Here is a 21,457-nt window from a genome sequence, read left to right as displayed (position 1 = left end):
TCAGCATCTTTGCGTTGGATTCGTATACTCATCCCACTTGTTGTGTTCCTAACGCAAATGAGACTGCACACAGGGAGGTTAAAGTAACAGTGACCTCAGTCTTTATTAAGACACTCCAGAGTGAGGAACAGGCCTTTGGGGCCGGCTTATATATAGTGCTCCCAAGGGACGCTGGGATCCCTTGGGACTTCAGGGGATGCGCTCCCTGGTGGCGGAACATGGGAGTGCATGCTTTACCGATACACAACAGTGGGTAGGTTGGTTGGTCACTGATTGTGTCTTCCTCAGACTGTTCCGGTTCATCTGTGTGCCACAGCTTTATCTGAGCAACATGTTTCCTGCATGTTTGCCCATTCTTGACCTTGACGATAAACACTCGGCCGTAACAGTACCGACAATCCACTTCGGACCTTGACCATAATTTAGTACGTACACAGGATCGTTAACAAAAATGTTGCGTGTCACAGCAGCGCGATCATGATACCACTGCTGACTTTGACATCTGTATTCAACATGATCGTTCAAATCAGGGCGGACAAGAGAGAGCTTGGTCTTGAGACCTCTCTTCATCAATAGTTCAGCAGGGGATCCCCAGTAAGCTTGTGGGGACTTGTCCTGTAACTAAGCAATATGCATGACAAGCGAGTCTGCAGTGAACCTTGAGTTACACGTTTCATACTCTGTTTGATGGTTTGGACAGCACGCTCTACTTGACCATTAGATGCGGGTTTGAATGGTGCTGACCTCACATGCGTTTCATGAACTCTTGAAACTCCAGACTAGTGAAGCAAGGTCCGTTGTCACTTACAATGATGTAAGGCAGACCATGAGTGGCAAACATGACACGAAGGCTCTCAATGGTAGATGTGGATGTACTGGATGACATGATTATACACTTTATCCACTTGGAATATGCATCCACCACAACTAAAAACATCTTTCCCAGGAAGGGACCTGCAAAGTCGATGTGGATCCTGGACCACGGTTTAGATGGCCACGACCACAGACTCAGCGGCGATTCCGCTGGTGTTTTACTTAGCTGTATGCAAGTGTTGCATTGATGCACCACATGATTCCAGATCAGAGTCAATTCCAGGCCACCATACATGAGACCTGGCAATGGCTTTCATCATGACAATACCGGGATGAGTGCTATGTAGATCATGTATAAATTTCTCTCTGCCTTTCTTAGGCATAACAACACGATTACCCCACAATAAACAATCTGACTGAATGGATAGTTCACCTTTGCGACAGTTGTAAGATTTGGTCTCATTACCCATTTGCTTGGGTTTGGCAGACCAATCACCACTAAGGACACAACGTTTCACAACCGATAATATCGGGTCCTGGCTGGTCCAGGTCTTAACTTGTTGAGCCGTGACAGGGGTTCCTTCACTTTCAAAAGCATCCATAACTAACAGTAGGTCTGCAGGTTGTGGTGTCTCCACCTCCGGTGTGGGCAACGGCAGACAGCTCAGTGCATCGGCACAATTCTCGGTGCCAAGTCTATGGCGAATGACATAATCATAGGCAGATAATGTCAGCGCCCACCTCTGGGTGCGGGACGATGAATTGGTATTGATGCCTTTGTTTTCCGCAAACAATGAAATGAGTGGCTTGTGACCTGTTTCCAGTTCAAACCGAAGACCAAACAGGTACTGATGCATCTTTTTAACCCCATATACACAGGCTCATTCTTCTTTCTCTACCAGGCTCTTTCTGCCTTTGACAAACCTTTAGAAGCATACGCAACAGGTTGAAGTTTACCCGACTCATTAGCTTTTTGGAGCATGCAACCAACTCCATACAACGAAGCATCACAGGCCAATACTAGACGCTTACACGGATCATCATGTACCAGAAGCTTGTTAGGTCAAAGCAGATTAGTAGCTTTCTCAAAAGCTCTATCTTGAGACGCACCCCAAGCCGAGTTGTCGTCTTTTCTTAGCAGTATGTGCAGTGGCTCTAATGAAGTGCTCAATCTAGGTAGGAAATTACCAAAGTAGTTGAGTAAACCAAGGAACGAACGCAGCTCCGTCACATTTTGAGGCTTGGGTGCATTTGATGGCCTTCGTTTCCGAGTCCGTAGGCCTGATGCCATCAACAGCAATTTTCCTCCCCAGGAATTCAACTTCCGGTGCCATGAAGATGCACTTCGAATGTTTCAGTCTGAGTCCCACTTTGTCCAGACGATGCAGAACCTCTTCCAGGTTGTTCAGATGTTCGGCGGTGTCACGACGTGACCAAGATGTCATCTTGGAACACGACGGTTCTAGGGACGGACTTCAGTAGACTCTCCATGTTCCTCTGAAATATGGCTGCAGCCGAGCGAATTACGAAAGGACACCTGATGTAGATAAACAGTCCTTTTATGAGTGTTGATGCATGTAAGTTTCTTCGACGTCTTGACCAGCTCCTGTGTCATGTAAGCCGATGTCAGATCCAGTTTAGTGAATGACTTCCCCCCAGCTAGCGTTGCAAATAGGTCATCAGCCTTCGGTAACGGGTATTGATCCTGTTTCGAAACTCGGTTGATCATAACCTTGTAATCTCCACAAATCCTGACAGTGCCATCGCTCTTCAACACAGGAACAATGGGGCTGGCCCATTCATTAAATTCAACCGGTGATATGACCCCTTCACGCTGGAGTCTGTCCAGTTCAATTTTGACCTTCTCCCTCATCATGTACAGAACTGCCCGAGTTTTATGATGGACGGGTCTTGCATCCAAGTCTACATGGATCTGCACCTTGGCTCCTGTGAAATTGCTGATGTCTGGCTCTAACAGCGAGGGGAACATGCTCAGCACTTGAGCACATGGAGTCACATCCTCTGACGACAATGCTTTGATATCGTTCCAATTCCATTCGATTTTTTTCTAGCCAATTCCTGCCGAACAGCAGTGGACCATTGACTGGAACAATTCATAACGGTAAATCATGAACTGCATCATCATACGACATCTTGACTACTGCACTGCCAATCACCGTTATGAGTTCTTTAGTGTACGTACGCAACTTGGCATTGACTGGACTCAGCTTAGGCCTCACAGCCTTAGTATCCCACAACTTGTTGAATGTCCTCTGGCTCATTATTCATTGACTCGCACCTATGTCCAATTCCATCGGTACCAGCACACCGTTAAGTTTCACTATCATTATCGGTTGGCTCTTTGTTAAGAACGAATACAATCCATACACTTCCTTCTTTGGTATCTTGGATTGCATATCCAGATCTGCGCTATACTGGTCATCATCCTCCACGTGGTGTGTCGCAGCACGCTTGCTCAGTTGCGAACATATGCGCTGGAGATGCCACAGTCTCGAACAGCCTTTACAAATGTTCTGTTTAAACCGACACTGATGAGGCCGATGATTGCCCCCACAACGCCAACACGGTGAAATCGAATTCATTCCCATTGGCGGATTTTGGGCAGCCACAGGTTTCGTATATGCAGTCGAGTAGGCTCTGCCATATGCAGCTCTGCCAAATGACAATACAATCTTGTTTACATTACTTGCCGATTTTCCGATGATATTTGCTTTAAGTTTTGTCTGTCGTCACACATGCCTGAGCAATTGTGATGGCCTTGCTAAAATCCAGTGTCTCCGCCGCCAGTAGCCTACGCAGGATCACCTCGTGGTTGATGCCGATGACAAAGAAGTCCCGCAGCATGTCTCCCTATGCGTTTTCGAACTTACACGGTCCAGCTAAGATGTCTTCGGTCGGCAACGAATTCCAACACATCTTGGCCCTCAGAACGAATGTGCTTGTAGAATCGATATCGTGAGATGATGATGCCTTCTTCTGGTTTGAGATGGTCATGTACCAGAGCACACAATTCCTCATAGTCCTTGTCCATTGGACTTGCAGGCAAGAGAAGATTCTTTATGAGTGCATAGATTTTCGGATCGCAAACCATGAGAAAGACTGCCCTGCGCCTAACTGCATCAGTGAGTTCCTCCATTTTGTTGGCCACGAAGTACTGGTCCAGGCGAGCTACAAAATCTGCCCAGTCCTCCCCCTCCACGAATCACTCCAGAATTCCAAATGTGCTCATTTTTGCATGCGAAGATTCTTAAATTACCTTGTCGCCAAATGTTGTGTATGTAATAACTCGATAGACTGAATACTGTAAACTAGCACAGGTACAAACCTGGCTCTGCTTTATTAAGACACAAAGTGATTACATTACATGATGGTTTGCCTTCTATACCTGGGCCGCACACACTTGCATACAGCCCAATGACCTCCGACAGTGGCGCCACCTGGTGGCTAGTAACTCCAAGCATACATACATGACAGAAGCGTTACAAGGACTCCCTCAAAGCCTTCCTGATAAAATGCAACATCCCCACTGACACCTGGGAGTCACTGGCCAAAGACCGCCCTAAGCGGAGAAAGTGCATCCAGGAGGGCGCTGAGCACCTCGAGTCTCAGCACCGAGAGCATGCAGAAATCAAGCGCACCCTTTTGGCTAAGATCATGCGTAACTGACCTGACCAGCCACCATGACCTCCGGGTGGTTTCTCCCTGGTCAGGAAGGTATATGCTTGCTTTTTTGGAAACAGGAGGTGGGTGGGGTGGCTTGACCCATCCACCTCCACGGAGGTGTGTGGGGTGGCTTGACCCATCCACCTCCATGGCACGAACCTGGTATTGCAGTATTTCCAGGAACGGTGCAGTGGCTCTAGGCCTTTTGGCTAAGAGCATTGGCGCAGAGTGATCCTTGGCATGTGCAAGGTGACCTCTGGCGTTTGTGATTTGACAAAGAATTGGAACGATTGGCTACGAATTTATTTAAAAAAAAATGCAGAAATCAAGCGCAGGCAGCAGAAAGAGCATGCGGCAAACCTGTCCCACCTACCTCTTCCCTCAACGACTATCTGTCCCACCTGAGACTATGGTTCTCGTATTAGACTGTTCAACCACCTAAGGACTCATTTTTAGAGTGGAAGCGTCTTCCTCGATTCCGAAGGACTGCCTCATCATCATTATCATAGGCAGTCCCTCGGAATCAAGGAAGACTTGCTTCGACTCCTAAAGTGAGTTCTTTGATGGCTGAACAGTCCAATGCGAGAGCCACAGAGCCTGTTACAGGGAGGCTTTGAGGGTGTCCTTGCAACGTTTCCGCTTCCTTTGTCTCGTTTGCCATGAAGGAGCTCCGCATAGAGTATTTGCTTAGAGAGTCTCTTGTCTGTCATGCTAACCATGTGGCCTGCCCAGCGAAGCTGATCGAGTGTGATCAGTGCTTCAATACTGGGGATGTTAGCCAGGACGAGGACACTGATGTTGGTGCGCCTGTCCTCCCAGGGGATTTGCAGGATCTTGCGGAGACATCATTGGTGATATATCTCCAGCGACTTGAGGTGCCTTCTACACATCGTCCACGCCTCTGATCCATACAGGAGGGCGGGTATTACTACAGTCCTGTAGACCATGAGCTTGGTGGTAGATTTGAGGGCCTGGTCTTCGAAAACTCTTTTCCTCAGACGCCCGAAGGCTGCACTGGCGCACTGGAGGTGACGTTGAATCTCCGCATCAATGTCTGCCTTTGTTGATAAGAGGCTCCCGAGGTATGGGAAATGGTCCACTTTGTCGAGGGCCACGCCGTGAATCTTGATGACTGGGGGGCAGTGCTGTGCAGTGGGGACAGGCTGGTGGAGGACCTTTGTCTTACGGATGTTAAGTGTAAGGCCCATGTTTTCATATGCCTTGGTGAATACATTAACTGTATCCTGGAGTTCAGCCTCAGAATGTACGCAGATGTAGGCGTCGTCTGCGTACTGCAGTTCAACGACAGAGGTTGGGGTGATCTTAGACCTGGCCTGGAGGCGGCGTAGGTTAAACAGCTTCCCACTGGTTCTGTAGTTTTGGTCCACTCCAGCGGGGAGCTTGTTGACTGTGAGGTGGAGCATGGCGGCGAGGAAGATTGAGAAGAGAGTGATGATGATGACCCATTTTGAAGATTATTTACTGTACTGGCAAACAATTTCATCAGTGGGGGATGGAGGGTGGAGCGATGAGGGATGGCAGAAAACGGGTCTGTTAGATTGGGAGGGGGTGAGGGAGAGTGGGATTTAATCAGTGCTTCATCATGAAAAATACAACAACAACAACTTGTATTTATATAGCACCTTTCACATAGTAAAACGTCCCAAGGTATTGACAAAACAAATAAATTTGACACCGAGCCACATAAGAACAAATTACGTCAGGTGACCAAAAGCTTGGTCAAAGAGGTAGGTTTTAAGGAGCATTTTAAAGGAGGAAAGAGAGATAGAGAAGTGGAGAGGTTTAGGCAGGGAGTTCCAGAGCTTGGGGCCCAGGCAACATAAGGCACGGCCACCAATGGTTGAGCAATTATAATCAGGGATGCTCAAGAGGGCAGAATTAGAGGAGCGCAGACATCTCGTGGGGTTGTGGGGCTGGAGGAAATTACAGAGATAGGGAGGGACGAGACCATGGAGGGTTTGTAAACGAGGATGAAAATTTTGAAATCAAGATATTGCTTAACCGGGAGCCAGTGTAGATCAGTGAGCACAGGGGTGATGGGTGATGGGGACTTGGTACGAGTTAGGACACAGGCTGCCGAGTTTTGGATGACATTGGTAGGGTAGAATGTGGGAGGCCAACCAGGAGTGCATTGGAGTAGTCAAGTCTAGAGGTAAGAGGCATGGATGGCTGCTTCAGCAGCAGATGTACTGAGGCATGGGCGGAGGCGGGCGATGTTATGGAGGTGGAAATAGGTGGTTTTAGTTATGCTGCGGCTATGTGGCCAGAAGCTCATTTCAGGTCAAATATGACCCCGAGGTTGCGAACAGTCTGGTTCAGCCTCAGATAGATGCTAGGGAGAGGGATGGAGTCAGTGGCTAGGGAACGGAGTTTGTGGCGGGGACCAAAAAAATGGCTTCGTTCTTCCCAATATTTAATTGGAGTAAACTTCTGCTCATCCAGTACTGGATGTCGGACAAGCAGTCTGACAATTTAGAGACCATGGAAGGTCGAGAGAAGTGGTGGAGAGGTAGAGCTGGGTGTCATCAGCTTATATGTGGAAATTGACTCTGTGTTTTTGGATGAGTTTAGAAGGGGCAGCATAAAAATGAGAAATAGTAGGGAACCAGGTAAAGATCCCTGGGGGACACCAGAGGTAACGATGCAGAAGTGGGAAGAGAAGCCATTGCAGGTGATTCTCTGGCTACGAGTGCAGTCCCACCCAGCTGGACGATGTTGGAGTGGCGTTGGAGGAGAATGGAGTGGTCAACCGTGTCAAAGGCTACAGACAGGTGGAGGAGGATGAGGAGGGATAGTTTATCTTTGTCACAATCACAAAGGATGTCATTTGTGACTTTGAGAGCCGTTTCGCTACAGTGGCAGAAACCAGATTGAAGGGACTCAAACATGGAGTTCCGGGAAAGGTGGGCACAGATTTGGAGGTGACATCACGTTCCAGGACTTTGGAGAGGAAAGGGAGCAAGCACAGTGGAGGCAATGGTTGTTTTTTTTGAGGAAATGGGTGATGACAGGAGATTTGAAGGAGAGGTAGACAGTATCTGAGGAGAGAGAACTGTTAACAATGTCGGCTAAACTGGGAGCCAAAAAGGGAAGTTGGGTGGTCAGCAGTTTGGTGGGAATAGGGTCAAGGAGCAGGAAGTGGGTCTCATGGACACAATGAGTGAGGAGAGGTCAAGAACATAGATCAGAGAGAAATGAGAGAAAGGTGGGAGTTTAGGGCTAGGGCAGGGAGGAACCTCAAAGAAAGTTTGGGCTAGGGGAAGGAAGGGAACTGGCAGTGGCAGCTGATTGGATGGTCTCAATCTTTGAGACAAAGAAGTCCATGAGCTCCTCGCACTTGTTGTTGGAGGTGAGTGTGGTGGAGACAGGGGAGAGGGATTTAAGAAGATAGTTAGCAGTAGAGAATAGTAGCCTGATGTTATCGTTGCATTCCAGAATGATCCTGGAATAGTGAGCAGTTTTGGCAGACAAGAGTCGGACCCGATGATACTTTATGTGATCCTGCCAGATCTGGCGGTGAATGGCTAAACCAGTTGTCGCCACATCTGTTCAAATCTGTGCTCTTTGGACTTGATGGAGCGAACTTGAAGGCTGTACCAGGGGGAACGGCCAGGGTAATGGTTTTAATAGGGACTAGGGCAGTAAAGGTGGTGGTAAGGAAGGCTGGACAGTTTGGAGTTGATAAGTGCAGTTGTAAGAGAGTTTGGAGAGAGTTTTTTCCAAGGGCGGATGCAGAAGAAAGTAGGATTGGATGGGGGAAGGGGATGTGGGTGGCGAGCGATACAAGGAAATGGTCAGAGATGGCCTTATCTGTAATTGACACGGTAGGAATAGCGGGGCCACGAGAGAGGGCAAGATCAAGGGGGTGGCCGTGAATATGGGTTGAGGAATTCACATGGAGGGCGAGATTAAGATAGGACAGGAGGGCAGTGAACTCAGAGGAGGGAGAGCAAGATGAATTGAGATGGAGGTTGATATCACCGAGGATGAGAAGTCGCCCGGTGCATAGGCTGAGGGAAGAAAGCAGTGAGGATATCTCGGTGATATAATTTTATCATACTTGAGTGGGCGGTAGAGAACGAGAATTTAAAATGAGAGAGTGAGAGGGATGGAATAAGGCGAGATGTTCAACAGAGGAGAAAGTGCCAGAGGACTAGGAGGAAAGACCACGGTGTGATTTGGTGATGAGAGCCATACCACCACCATGGTGGTCTGGGCGGGTGATGTGGTGGAAGGGGAGCCATCGTTTAAAGGTAAGGTGTCATCACCCCTCAGCCAAGCTTCTGTCAGGGCCATGGTGTCAATGCCATCATCCACGATAAACTCCTGAATGGCAAGGGCCTGGTTAGCAAGTGAACGAACATTCTGCAAGGAGATGAAGAGAGGATCAGCGATGGTTGATCCACTGCCAAACAGCGAAGATGTTGACCTGTTGACTCTCAGAACCAACAGTTAGAGGCACAGGGATAGAAACTGTTCTCAGCCCATTCCCGGGCCTGAAATGGTTGGGGCACTTCCAACACAAGCCAGAGCCCAAAGGCATGAGGCTCATCCGAAATTGGGCCACCGAATATTGTGGAAAGGTCCGCAAACAGGCATTGTGCCACATATTAACATATTCAAGGCACGAATGCTGGTTTTAGGCGCTGCCCGGGACAACTCAATATCGCCCGACCCGTTTTCGGGATCAGACGTATTTCAGGCACTCTTGGGGCGTGGGACGGTGTGCCCCGAATCTGCTACTTTTTACCCCCGTTATTAGCCAGGAAAATGGATGCAACGAGAACCAAATTCTCCCCCACATTGTCCAACCATCACATCTGTTTTCTGCAAGATTCGATATTTGTTCTTCGTTTGTGAATGAGACAGGCAGACAAAAAGCAGGAAACTATAGACCAGTTAGCCTAACATCTGTGGTTGGGAAGATGTTGGAGTCCATTATTAAAGAGGCAATGGCAGGATATTTGGAAAAGCAAAATTCGGTCAGGCAGAGTCAGCATGGATTTATGAAGGGAAATTCATGTTTGACAAATTTGCTGGAATACTTTGAGGATGTAATGAACAGGGTGGATAAAGGGGAACCAGTGGATGTGGTGTATTTGGACTTCCAAAAGGCATTTGACAAGATGCCACATAAAAGGTTACTGCACAAGATAAAAGTTCACGGGGTTGGGGGCAATATATTAGCATGGATAGAGGATTGTCTAACTAACAGAGAACAGAAAGTCGGGATAAATGGTTCATTCTCGGGTTGGCAACCAGTAACTAGTGGGGTGCCGCAGGGATCAGTGCTGGGACCCCAATTATTTACAATCTATATTAACGAATTGGAAGAAGGAACTGAGTGTAACGTAGCTAAGTTTGCTGATGATACAAAGATGGGAGGAAAAGCAATGTGTGAGGAGGACACAGAAAATCTGCAAAAGGACATAGACAGGCTAAGTGAGTGGGAAAAAATTTAGCAGATGGAGTATAATGTCGGAAAGTGTGAGGTCATGCACTTTGGCAGAAAAAATCAAAGAGCAAGTTATTATTTAAATGGAGAAAGATTGCAAAGTGCCGCAGTACAGCGGGACCTGGGGGTACTTGTGCATGAAACACAAAAAGTTAGTATGCGGATACAGCAAGTGATCAGGAAGGCCAATGGTATCTTGGCCCTTATTGCAAAGGGGATGGAGTATAAAAGCAGGGAAGTCTTGTTACAGCTATATAAGGTATTGGTGAGGCCACACCTGGAATACTGCGTGCAGTTTTGGTTTCCATATTTACAAAAGGATATACTTGCTTTGGAGGCAGTTCAGAGAAGGTTCACAAGGTTGGTTCCGGGGATGAGGGGGTTGACTTATGAGGAAAAATTGAGTAGGTTGGGCCTCTACTCATTGGAATTCAGAAGAATGAGAGGTGATCTTATCGAAACATATAACATTATGAGAGGGCTTGACAAGATGGATGCAGAGAGGATGTTTCCACAGATAGGGGAGACTAGAACTAGAGGGCGTGATCTTAGAATAAGGGGCTGCCCATTTAAAACAGAGATGAGGAGAAATTTCTTCTCTCAGAGGGTTGTAAATCTGTGGAATTCGCTGCCTCAGAGAGCTGTGGAAGCTGGGACATTGAATAAATTTAAGACAGAAATAGACAGTTTCTTAAACGATAAGGGAATAAGGGGTTATGGGGAACGGGCAGGGAAGTGGAGCTGGGTCCATGATCAGATCAGCCATGATCTTATTGAATGGCGGAGCAGGCTCAAGGGGCCGTATGGCCGACTCCTGCTCCGATTTCTTATCTTGTATCACGCTTTTCTTATCCTACAGCCTGATGAATTGGAAAAGAAGGAAGTTCCACTACTGTTTTGCTGCTATCCGTTTATCTTTACCTTAAATGCCAAGATACAGATACTTCATATGGATTCATTTTTGAAGAAAGAGGTAAAGAATTTTATGAATATAGGAAAAAAATCAGTAATTATAATGTGATTATAAACCTCACGGTCTCTCTCTCCTCCTTTAAGATGCTCCATAAAACCTACCTCTTTGACCAAGCTTTTGGTCATCTGTACTAATGTCTCCTTATATGGCTCGTTGTGTCTGATAACATTCCTGTGAAGTTCCTTGGAACGCTCTACTACGTTAAAGGCGCTATATAAGAATTCAGAGCAGGAGTAGGCCTCAAACCTGCTCCGCCATTCAGTAAGATCATAGTTGATCTTCGACCTCAGCTCCACTTTCCCGCCCGATCCCTATATCCCTTGATTCCGCTAGAGTCCAAAAATCTATCGATCTCGGCCATAGATAGACTCAACGACTCAGCATCCACAACTCTCTGGGTAGAGAATTCCAAGGATTCACAACGCTCTGCGTGAAGAAATTCCTCCTCCTCTCAGTCCTAAATGTTCGACCCCTTATCCTGAGAATATGCCCTCTAGTTCTAGAATCCCCAGCCAGGGGATGCAATCCCTCGGCATCTGTCAATCCCCCTCAGAATCTTGCATGTTTCGATATAAATGCAAGTTGATGTTGTTTCGAAATCCTTCCCTCTGCTCCTCAGTCTCAGTAATCTCCCTCAGTCACGCACCGCTGTCCAGTCGAGAGGGCTAACACACTGCCCCCAGACCACCACGAGTGTCCTTCAGCCCAGCCACTGGAATGTGCAGAGCGGTGAGCAGGTCAGACCTGCGTGAGGTTGCCAGCCCTCCTGCCTTGCCCTGGAGTCTCGCGGAATTGACGAGGAATCTCCCGGGCAACCCTGCGAGCAGTCTGGGAGGTGAACCGTAAGGGAACTTCCTTTTCCCGTTTCGCTGCGGCTCCACAAACAGCAGGGCTGCGACACACCCAGGATGCAAGGCAGCTCTGGCGCATTTGCACCACGGTGAAACCATGCGATGGGTAGAGCAGTTTCTGGAGCTCAGAGGACCGTGGATATTAGAATTTACAGATCAATAACAGGCCATTCGCCCCAATAGGTGTGTGCTGGTGTTCATGCTCCACACGAGCCTCCTCCCACCCTACATCATCTAACCCAATCCACATATCCTTCTATTCCTTTCCCCCTCGTGTGTTTACCCAGTGTTCCCTTCCATGCGCCTTTACTATTCGCCTCATCCACTGCTGGTGGAAGCAAGTTCTACATTCTCACCACTCTCTGAGAAAAGATGTTTCTCCTGAATTCCTTATTGGATTTAGTGTTTGATATTTATTGCCCATAGTTTTAGACTCCCCCGCAAGAGGAAGTATCTTTACCTCACTAACGGCCAAGGATTATCTTTTTAAAAATGTCAGTATATTTAATGTTGTATTTAACAGGATGATTGTGTGCAATATCTTGCTCTTTTCCAATTTGTATTGCTTAGAAAGCCTTCATTGAAGCTATGAATTTCACATGGCTTAACATCCAGATGGGAAGCCCTGAACCTCCCAAGTATCCCAAGTTCATATTGAAGGTTAATCGACAAGACTTGGCTGTTAATACTTTTAAGAAGCTGAAAAATGTGGATGAGGACGACCTGAAGAAGGATCTCGTGGTAAAAAATTCTCTTTGGCACTAGAACTATTATAATGTATGGATTCAGCTGGTTTGGGTACGGTAGTGTAGTAGTTATGTTACTGGGCTAGTAATCTAGAGAACGTGAGTTCAAATCCCACTAGTTTGAGAATTTGAATTGAATTTAATTTATTTGGAAATGACAAAATTAGATCCAGACCTTTCAGGAGTGAAATTAGGAAACACTTCTACACACAAAGGATGTGGAACTCTCTTCTGAAAATGGCAATTGATGTGAGATCAATTGCTAATTTTAAATCTGAATTGATAGATTTTTGTTAAGCAAAGGTATTAAGGGATATGGGCCAAGGGCGGGTATATGGGGCCCAAGTTTCCACATGATAAAAAAGCTGGGCGCCCGTTTTTCGCGCCTAAAACGGCGCCGGAAAAAAAACGAGCGATTCTGGAGCGCTTTGCAGCTCCTTGTCTGCCTGGCGCGGCGCCCAGGGGGGCGGAGCCTACACTCGCGCCGATTTTGTAAGTGGGAGGAGGCGGGTACTATTTAAATTATTTTTTTTCCTGCCGGCAACGCTGCGCATGCGCGTTGGAGCGTTCACGCATGCTCAGTGTGAAAAAAACATTGGCACTCGGCCATTTTTGTAGTTCTTTGTAGCTGTTTAGTTTTTGAACATTTTTTAATAAATGTACATTGCCATCAGCACAGAGGCTTCTTGTAGCACTGAGAAGGCTGCAGGAAGCCTCAGAAAGTTGAGGCAGCCGTTTCCCGACGACCTCCGCCTTTTGCCGTCGGGAAATGGCTCCTCAATTTCTGAGGCTTCCTGCAGCCTTCTCTCTTTCCCGCCAGCCATCTGGAACGGCTCCATTCCCTCCCCCCCCCCCCCCCCCCTCCCTCCCCCGCGTTTGGTCGGTTCCCTCCCTCCCTCCCCCCCCCCCCCCCCCGCGTTCAGTCGGCTCCCTCCCCCCCCCCGCGTTCGGTCGGCTCCCTCCCCCCCCCCCCCCCCCCCCGCGTTCGGTCGGCTCTCCCCTCCCCCCCCCCCCCCCCGTGTTCGGTCGGCTCCCTTCCCCCCCCCCCCCGCCCCCTGCTTTCGGTCGGCTCCCTCCCCCCCCCCCCCCCGCGTTCGGTCGGCTCCCTCCTCTTTCCCCCCTCCCCTCCCCCGCGTTCGGTCGGCTCCCTCCTCCCCCCGCCCCGCCTACGTTCGGTCGGCTCCCTCCTCCCCCCCGCCCCGCCTGCGTTCGGTCGGCTCCCTTTCTCCCCCCCCCCGCGTTCGGTCGGCTCCCTCCCCCCCCCCCCGCGTTCAGTCGGCTCCCTCCCCCCCCCCGCGTTCAGTCGGCTCCCTTTCTCCCCCCCCCCGCGTTCGGTCGGCTCCCTTTCTCCCCCCCCCCCGCGTTCGGTCGGCTCCCTCCTCCCCCCGCCCCGCCTACGTTCGGTCAGCTCCCTCCTCCCCCCGCCCCGCCTACGTTCGGTCGGCTCCCTCCTCCCCCCCCCCCCGCCTACGTTCGGTCGGCTCCCTCCTCCCCCCCCCCCCGCCTACGTTCGGTCGGCTCCCTTTCTCCCCCCCCGCCTGGGTTCGGTCGGCTCCCTTTCTCCCCCCGCCTGGGTTCGGTCGGCTCCCTTTCTCCCCCCTCCCCCCCCCGCCTGCGTTCGGTCAGCTCCCTCGTTTTGTGAGGCTTCCTGCACCATTCTCCCTGGCTGAAGCACTTTCACACAGGTAGGAAGATGGTTTATTTAATCTTTTCTTTGCTTATAAATGTTTATTCAGGTTGGATTTATTTGTATAATATTTGTATAAGTATAAATAAGGATTTATTGTAGAATTTAATGACTTCCCTTCCCCCCCCCCCCCCACCTCGTTCTGGACGCCTAATTTGTAACCTGCGCCTGATTTTTTAATGTGTAGAACAGGTTTTTTCAGTTCTACAAAAATCTTCACGTGCTCCATTCTAACTTAGTTTGGAGTACGTTTTCACTGTGGAAACTTTCAAATCAGGCGTCAGTAGCCAGACACGCCCCCTTTTGAAGAAAAAATTCTGTTCCAAAGTAGAACTGTTCTACCTGACTAGAACTGCAGAAAAAAAAATGTGGAGAATTGCGAATTCTAAGATAGTCCGTTCTCCACCAATTGCTCCTAAAAATCAGGCGCAAATCATGTGGAAACTTGGGCCCATGGAGTTAGGTCGCAGATCAGCTGTGATCTCATTGAATGGCGGAACAGGTTAGAGGGGCTCCTGTTCCTATGTTCCTATGAAACTGTGACCATATAAAGAAACAGTAAAAAGTGACCATGAAGTTGTCAGATTGTTGTAAAAACCCCAACCCACCAGTGCCCTATAAGGAAGGAAACCTGCCGACCTTACCCAGTCTGGCCTATAATTGACTCTCATCCCACAGCAACATGACAACCGGCCACTCAGTTATTAAAAAAAACACGACCAGTGGTTGAAGATTAAGATCCACCACCATCTTCTCAATGCAAGGTGATGGCGTGATTGGATTATGATGGTTATGTTCTCATGTTTAGGTAATAAATGTCGACCTTGACCGACCCACATCCTGAGAATGAATTTTAATTAATTAAAATCCTTGTAGCAGTTGGAAACACAGGGTAAATTCAGCAACCTGCACTTGCAATGGGGAGCCGCTCTCTGGACAGGACTGTGATTCAGAGAGTGGGTCACGACACTTGTTGTGTCGATTCTCCGACCCACACTCTCACTGAGCGAGGCTTCCCACTGTGAGTGCAGGATCACTGAACAAAAAAATGTAGAATTCATTAGTGCGAACGCATTTACAATACCGTGTACAGTCCTGGTCGCCAAAATACAAAAAAGCTTATTGCAGCTATTGAAAGGATACAAAAGATGGCAACCAGAGTGTTTGAGGGGGGGATGGAGGGATTGGATTGTGATGGGCGATTACGTAAATTGCTTATGTTCTCATTGCTTATGTTGAGGGGGGATATGATTGCTGTTTATCGGATTGTAAAGGGACTAGACAAGGTCGACCATGACGAGTTGTTTCACCTTGTCCAGAACAGTAGAACCAGAGGACACGGCCTGTGTTTGATGGGGGGTAAATTCGAAAGCAATCTTCAGAAACAATATTTCAGTGAGTGAGTGGTCAATCTATGGAACAGGCTTCCTGGAAGGATGGTGGAAGTAGTTGGTACACAAATCACTGAAAGTTAACATGCAGGTATAGCAAGCAATTAAGAAAGCAAATGGTTTATTGGCCTTTATTACAAGAGGATTTGAGTATAAGAGTAAAGACGTCTTACTGCAATTATATAGGGCCCTGGTGAGACCACACCTGGAGTATTGTGTATAATTTTGGTCTCCTTACCTAAGGAAGGATATACTTGCCATTGAGGGAGTGTAACAAAGGTTCACCAGACTGATTCCTGGGATGGGGGGAATGTTCTATGAGGAGAGATTGAGTAGACTAGGCCTATATTCTCTCGAGTTTAGAAGAATGAGAGGTGATCTCATTGAAACATACAAAATTCTTACCGGGCTTGACAGGGTAGATGCAGAGAGGATATTTCCCCTGGGTGGGGGAGTCTAGAACCAGGGGTCACAGTCTCAGAATAAGGGACCGGCCATTTAGGACTGAGATGAGGAGAAACTTCTTCACTCAGAGGATAGTGAATCTCTGGAATTCTCTACTCCAGAGGGCTGTGGAGGCTTAGTCTTTGAGTATATTCAAGTCAGAGATTAATAGATATTTGAATATTGAGGGAAACAAGGGAAATGGGGATAGTGCAGGAAAGTGGAGTTGAGGTGGAAAATCAGCCATGATCTTATTGAATGGCGGAGCAGGCTCAAGGGGCCGAATGGCCTAATCCTGCTCCAAATTCTTATGTTCTTATTGATTCATTCAGATGCAAATTAGGTACATATCTTTCAGAAAATAATATTTTGGGATACTAACTATGAGTAATTTGAGACATGATGTGTGGTAAGTGCAGCATGCTTTTGTTGCCTTGTGGTTCCTAAAGCTCTCCACCACTGGGGATTTTCCTCACAGTCTGGGTCTGTTGTAGACTAACTGAAAGAGATTAAATGTTATGATCAGTCAACAACTCCATTATCGTTGTATCGAGCAACTACCAGAATGGTAGAAGGTGAACGAGATGGATGTTGGACTATTTTTGCCGAGGAATTCCTATGTTGCTAAGCTGACGTCTCATTTTGACGTTCAAACACAAATTCAGAAAGAAAATGTAAAACCGAGTTTCTGCACTAACATTTGCAATATTTCTATCTCTTTAGGTGAAGTTTGATGGAGAACTGGGCATGGATCTCGGAGCTGTACGACAGGAATTCTTCCTCTCTGTTTTTAAAGAGTTGATTCAACCAGATTCAGGATTGTTTATTTATTTTGGAGGATTCAGAACAACCTGGTTTCCCTCTGAGGTGAGACAAAGTAGCTTATTTATTTAAGAAAAACAGTATGGTGGCACACACAGATGGTGTTGTCATATTGCAAAATAATCTGAGAATAGTGGCTGTTTCTGAGCTCCAGCCGAAACTGGCAAGCGCATTCTAATCGGCAACGTTGTCTCGCCAAAAGTGTTCAGCTCGGAAAATCAGAGGCTGAGAATTTGCGGGGTTCAGTGGGCGCAATTGATGGGGTTCAAGCGGGAAAGTTTTTTTTTCTCATCGAGACCTCACTGTGAACCTGCCTCCATGCACCCTTCCTCGATGTCGGGTCTGTCAGCACGGAGCAGACCCGACAATTAGCGGCGGGCCACCCAATTCAGGTGATTATGAACTTGTTTGGAGATCATTAAGAATACATGGAAACATAGAAAATATGTGCAGGAGTAGGCCATTCGGCCCTTCGAGCCTGCACCACCATTCAATAAGATCATGGCTGATCATTCACCTCAGTACCCCTTTCCTGCTTTCTCTCCACACCCCTTGATCCCTTTAGCTGTAAGGGCTATATCTAACTCCCTCTTGAATATATCCAATGAACTGGCATCAACAACTCTCTGCGGTAGAGAATTCCACAGGTTAACAACTCTCTGAATGAAGAAGTTTCTCCTCATCTCAGTCCTAAATGGCTTACCCCTTATCCTTAGACTATGTCCTCTGGTTCTGGACTTCCCAAACATCGGGAACATTCTTCCTACATCTAAACTGTCAGTCCCATCAGAATTTTATATGTTTCTATGAGATCCCCTCTCATCCTTCTAAACTCCAGTGAATACAGGCCCAGTCGATCCAGTCTCTTCTCATATGTCAGTCCTGCCATCCCAGGAATCAGTCTGATGAACCTTCGCTGCACTCCTCAATAGCAAGAATGTCCTTCCTCAGATTAGGAGACCAAAACTGAACACAATATTCCAGGTGAGGCCTCACTAAGGCCCTGAACAACTGCAGTAAGACCTCCCTGCTCCTATACTCAAATCCCCTAGCTATGAAGGCCAACATACCATTTGCCTTCTTCATCGCCTGCTGTACCTGCATGCCAACTTTCAATGACTGATGTACCATGACACCCAGGTCTCATTGCACCTCCTGTTTTCCTAATCTGCCATTCAAATAATATTCTGCCTTCGCGTTTTTGCCGCCAAAATGGATAACCTCACATTTATCCACATTATATTGCATCTGCCATGCATTTGCCCACTCACCTAACCTGTCCAAGTCACCCTGCAGCCTTTTAGCGTCCTCCTCACAGCTCACACTGCCACCCAGCTTAGTGTCACCTGCAAACTTGGAGATATTACATTCAATTCCCTCATCCAAATCATTAATGTATATTGTAAATAGCTGGGGTCCCAGCACTGAGCCCTGCGGCACCCCACTAGTTACTGCCTGCCATTCTGAAAAGGACTCGATTATCCCGACTCTCTGCTTCCTGTCTGCCAACCAATTCTCTATCCACGTCAGTGCATTACCCCCAATATCATATGCTTTAATTTTGCACACCAATCTCTTGTGAGGGACCTTGTCAAAAGCCTTTTGAAAGTCCAAATACACCACATTCACTGGTTCTCCCTTGTCCATTCTACCAGTTACATCCTCAAAAAATTCTAGAAGATTTGTCAAGCAGGGTTTCTCTTTCATAAATCCATGCTGACTTGGACCGATCCTGTCACTGCTTTCCAAATGCGCTGCTATTTCATCATTTATAATTGACTCCAACATTTTCCCCACTACTGGTGTCAGGCTAACCGGTCCATAATTACCCGTTTTCTCTCTCCCTCCTTTCTTATAAAGTGGTGTTACATTAGCTACCCTCCACTCCATAGGAATCGATCCAGAGTCGATAGACTGTTGGAAAATGATCACCAATGCATCCACTATTTCTAGGGCTACTTCCTTAAGTAATCTGGGATGCAGACTATCAGGCCCCGGGGATTTATCGGCCTTCAATCCCATCCCGAACACAATTTCCCACCTAATAAGGATTTCCTTCAGTTCCTCCTTCTCACTAGACCCTCGGTCCCCTAGTATTTCCGGAAGGTTATTTATGTCTTCCTTCGTGAAGACAGAACCAAAGTATTTGTTTAACTGGTCTGCCATTTTTTTGTTCCCCATTATAAATTCACCTGAATCTGACTGCAAGGGACCTACGTTTGTCTTTACTAATCTTTTTCTCATCACATAACTATAGAAGCTTTTTCAGTCAGTTTTTATGTTCCCAGCAAGCTTCCTCTCATACTCTATTTTCCCCCTCCTAATTAAACCCTTTGTCCTCCTCTGCTGTATTACAAAATTCTCCCAGTCCTCAGGTTTGCTGTTTTTTCTGGCCAATTTATATGCCTCTTCCTTGGATTTAACACTATCCTTAATTTCCATTGTTCGCCATGGTTGAGCCACCTTCCCAGTTTTATTTTTACTCCAGACAGGGATGTTCATCCATGTGATCTTTAAATGTTTGCCATTGCCTATCCACCGTCAACCCTTTAAGTATCATTCGCTAGTCTATTCTAGCCAATTCACGTCTCATATCATCAAAGTTACCTTCCCTTAAGTTCAGGACCTTAGTCTCTGAATTAACTGTGTCACTCTCCATCTTAATAAGGAATTCTGCCATATTATGGTCACTCTTCCCCAAGGGGCCTCGCACAACAAGATTGCTAATTAGTCCGTTCTCATTACACATCACCCAGTCTAGGATGGCCAGCCCTCTAGTTGGTTCCTCGACATAATGATCTAGAAAACCATCCCTAATACACTCCAGGAAATCCTCCTCCACTGCATTGCTACCAGTTTGGTTAGCCCAATCAATATGTAGATTAAAGTTGCCCATGATAACTGCTGTACCTTTATTGCAAGCATCCCTAATTTCTTGTTTGATGCTGACCCTAACCTCACTACTACTGTTTGGTGATCTGTACACAACTCCCACTAGTGTTTTCTGCTCTTTGGTATTCCGTAGCTCCACCCATACCGATTCCACATCATCCACGCTAATGTCCCTCCTTACTATTGCATTAATTTCCTCTTGAACCAGCAACGTCACCCCGCCTCCTTTTCCTTTCTGTCTATCTTTCTTAAATGTTGAATACCCCTGGATGTTGAGTTCCCAGCCTTGGTAACCCTGGAGCCATGCCTCCGTGATGCTAATGACATCATATCCGTTAACTGCTATCTGCGCAGTTAATTCGTCCACCTTATTCCGAATATTCCTCGCAATGAGGCACAGAGCCTTCAGGCTTGTCTTTTTAACACACTTTGCCCTTTAGAATTTTACTGTAATGTGGCCCTTTTTGCTTTTTGCCCCGGGTTTCTCTACCCAATACATTCTCTGCCCAATACATTTTGAGCTCACCTTTTGATTTTACATGCTCACCACGGGAACCTCCTTGCTCGGGGATCACGTCTGTTAAGCTGAGGCGAGAGTTCAGTGGCCATTGAATCAGCTGTTGACATAACAGCTTCAAATTTAAAGTGAAGGCTTCCACCTTACAGAGCTATCTTCCCTCAGGCACAAATCCTCCTCACTACATTTCCACAACAGATTCATCATGATGCAAGTCTTTACACAAGTCTCCATCCAGTCTGACCTCATTGCCTCTCTCAACATTGGCAGATCGCTTCTGTCATCTCCACTTCACCTGCCATCTATTCCATCAGAATGGGTGCCTTTATACTCTCTCACCTTGGTCCTCAGAATCCCACCATGAACAGCCGCAACACCAGCAGCACTACGTGCACCAGCAGCACCAACAACAACACCAACCTTCTCCGCAATCAACTGATGCTGCACAGGACACAGGGCATCAGCATCCGGGCAGCATTGTGGTCGGATGGCCTCACCAGGGCCAGATTTACTTCATTTGATGCTGTACACCCTGACTGCCACATGATGTGCCAGGTTGGCACCACCCCACACCAACATCATAAAGCATCCCTACAATGCCCAAGCCATTCCTTTCACATTCATCACCATTGCGGGGGCTTATCCTGATTTCTCACCATTCACTGCAACTCACTAAGCCACTTCCAAAGGTGCACACAAATCTGTCCAAGAATACAAAGTGTTGAAAGTAAAGGTTTCAATGTTTGACACCACATTAACAGAAGCTTTACATGAACATTGCATAAAACAACCCAAGTGCCTACCCTGTGTGTTGTTAGTTGGTATGATTGGACCAGGATGAGGGTGAGTGTTAGAGGTGGCTAGTTAGATGGGGAAGTGATAATGTAGATAGAGAGGGATGGGTGGAGGTGCAAGGTAAGTTGGTGTGAGTAAGGATGTGCAGGAGTAGGGTAGGGAAGACAGAGTGATGGGGATGTGATGAAAGGCACAGCACGATGAGGGTGAGTGTGAGGAGTGGCTAGTGAGAGGGGGATGTGATAATGTCGATAGAGAGGGATGGGTACAAAAAAAATGCCAACTCAATGGATAAGGAACGCACCGACCGAAATCCGGAAAAACAATGTTCACCAACTTCCAAAAATGAGGAACTACTAAAACATA

At 47.3% G+C, this 21,457-nt stretch overlaps 1 protein-coding gene across 2 annotated transcripts in view; it reads left to right on the top strand.

The window, feature by feature from the left end:
- The window catches only part of LOC139250140 (probable E3 ubiquitin-protein ligase HERC6), a 79,701-nt gene that overhangs the window by 41,830 nt on the left and 16,414 nt on the right, over positions 1-21,457 (top strand). For both annotated transcript variants that reach the window (XM_070872688.1, XM_070872689.1), the window contains exons 15-17: positions 10,833-10,946; positions 12,368-12,538; positions 16,789-16,932. In XM_070872688.1, coding sequence (XP_070728789.1) covers positions 10,833-10,946; positions 12,368-12,538; positions 16,789-16,932 — 429 coding nt within the window. The remainder of the gene's footprint in view (positions 1-10,832; positions 10,947-12,367; positions 12,539-16,788; positions 16,933-21,457) is intronic.

This window comes from Pristiophorus japonicus, chromosome 2 (genome assembly GCF_044704955.1).
Source record: "Pristiophorus japonicus isolate sPriJap1 chromosome 2, sPriJap1.hap1, whole genome shotgun sequence".
Lineage (NCBI taxonomy): Eukaryota > Metazoa > Chordata > Chondrichthyes > Pristiophoridae > Pristiophorus > Pristiophorus japonicus.
The sequence above is the reverse complement of the archived record's forward strand: the minus strand, read 5'-3'. Positions and strand labels throughout refer to the sequence as shown.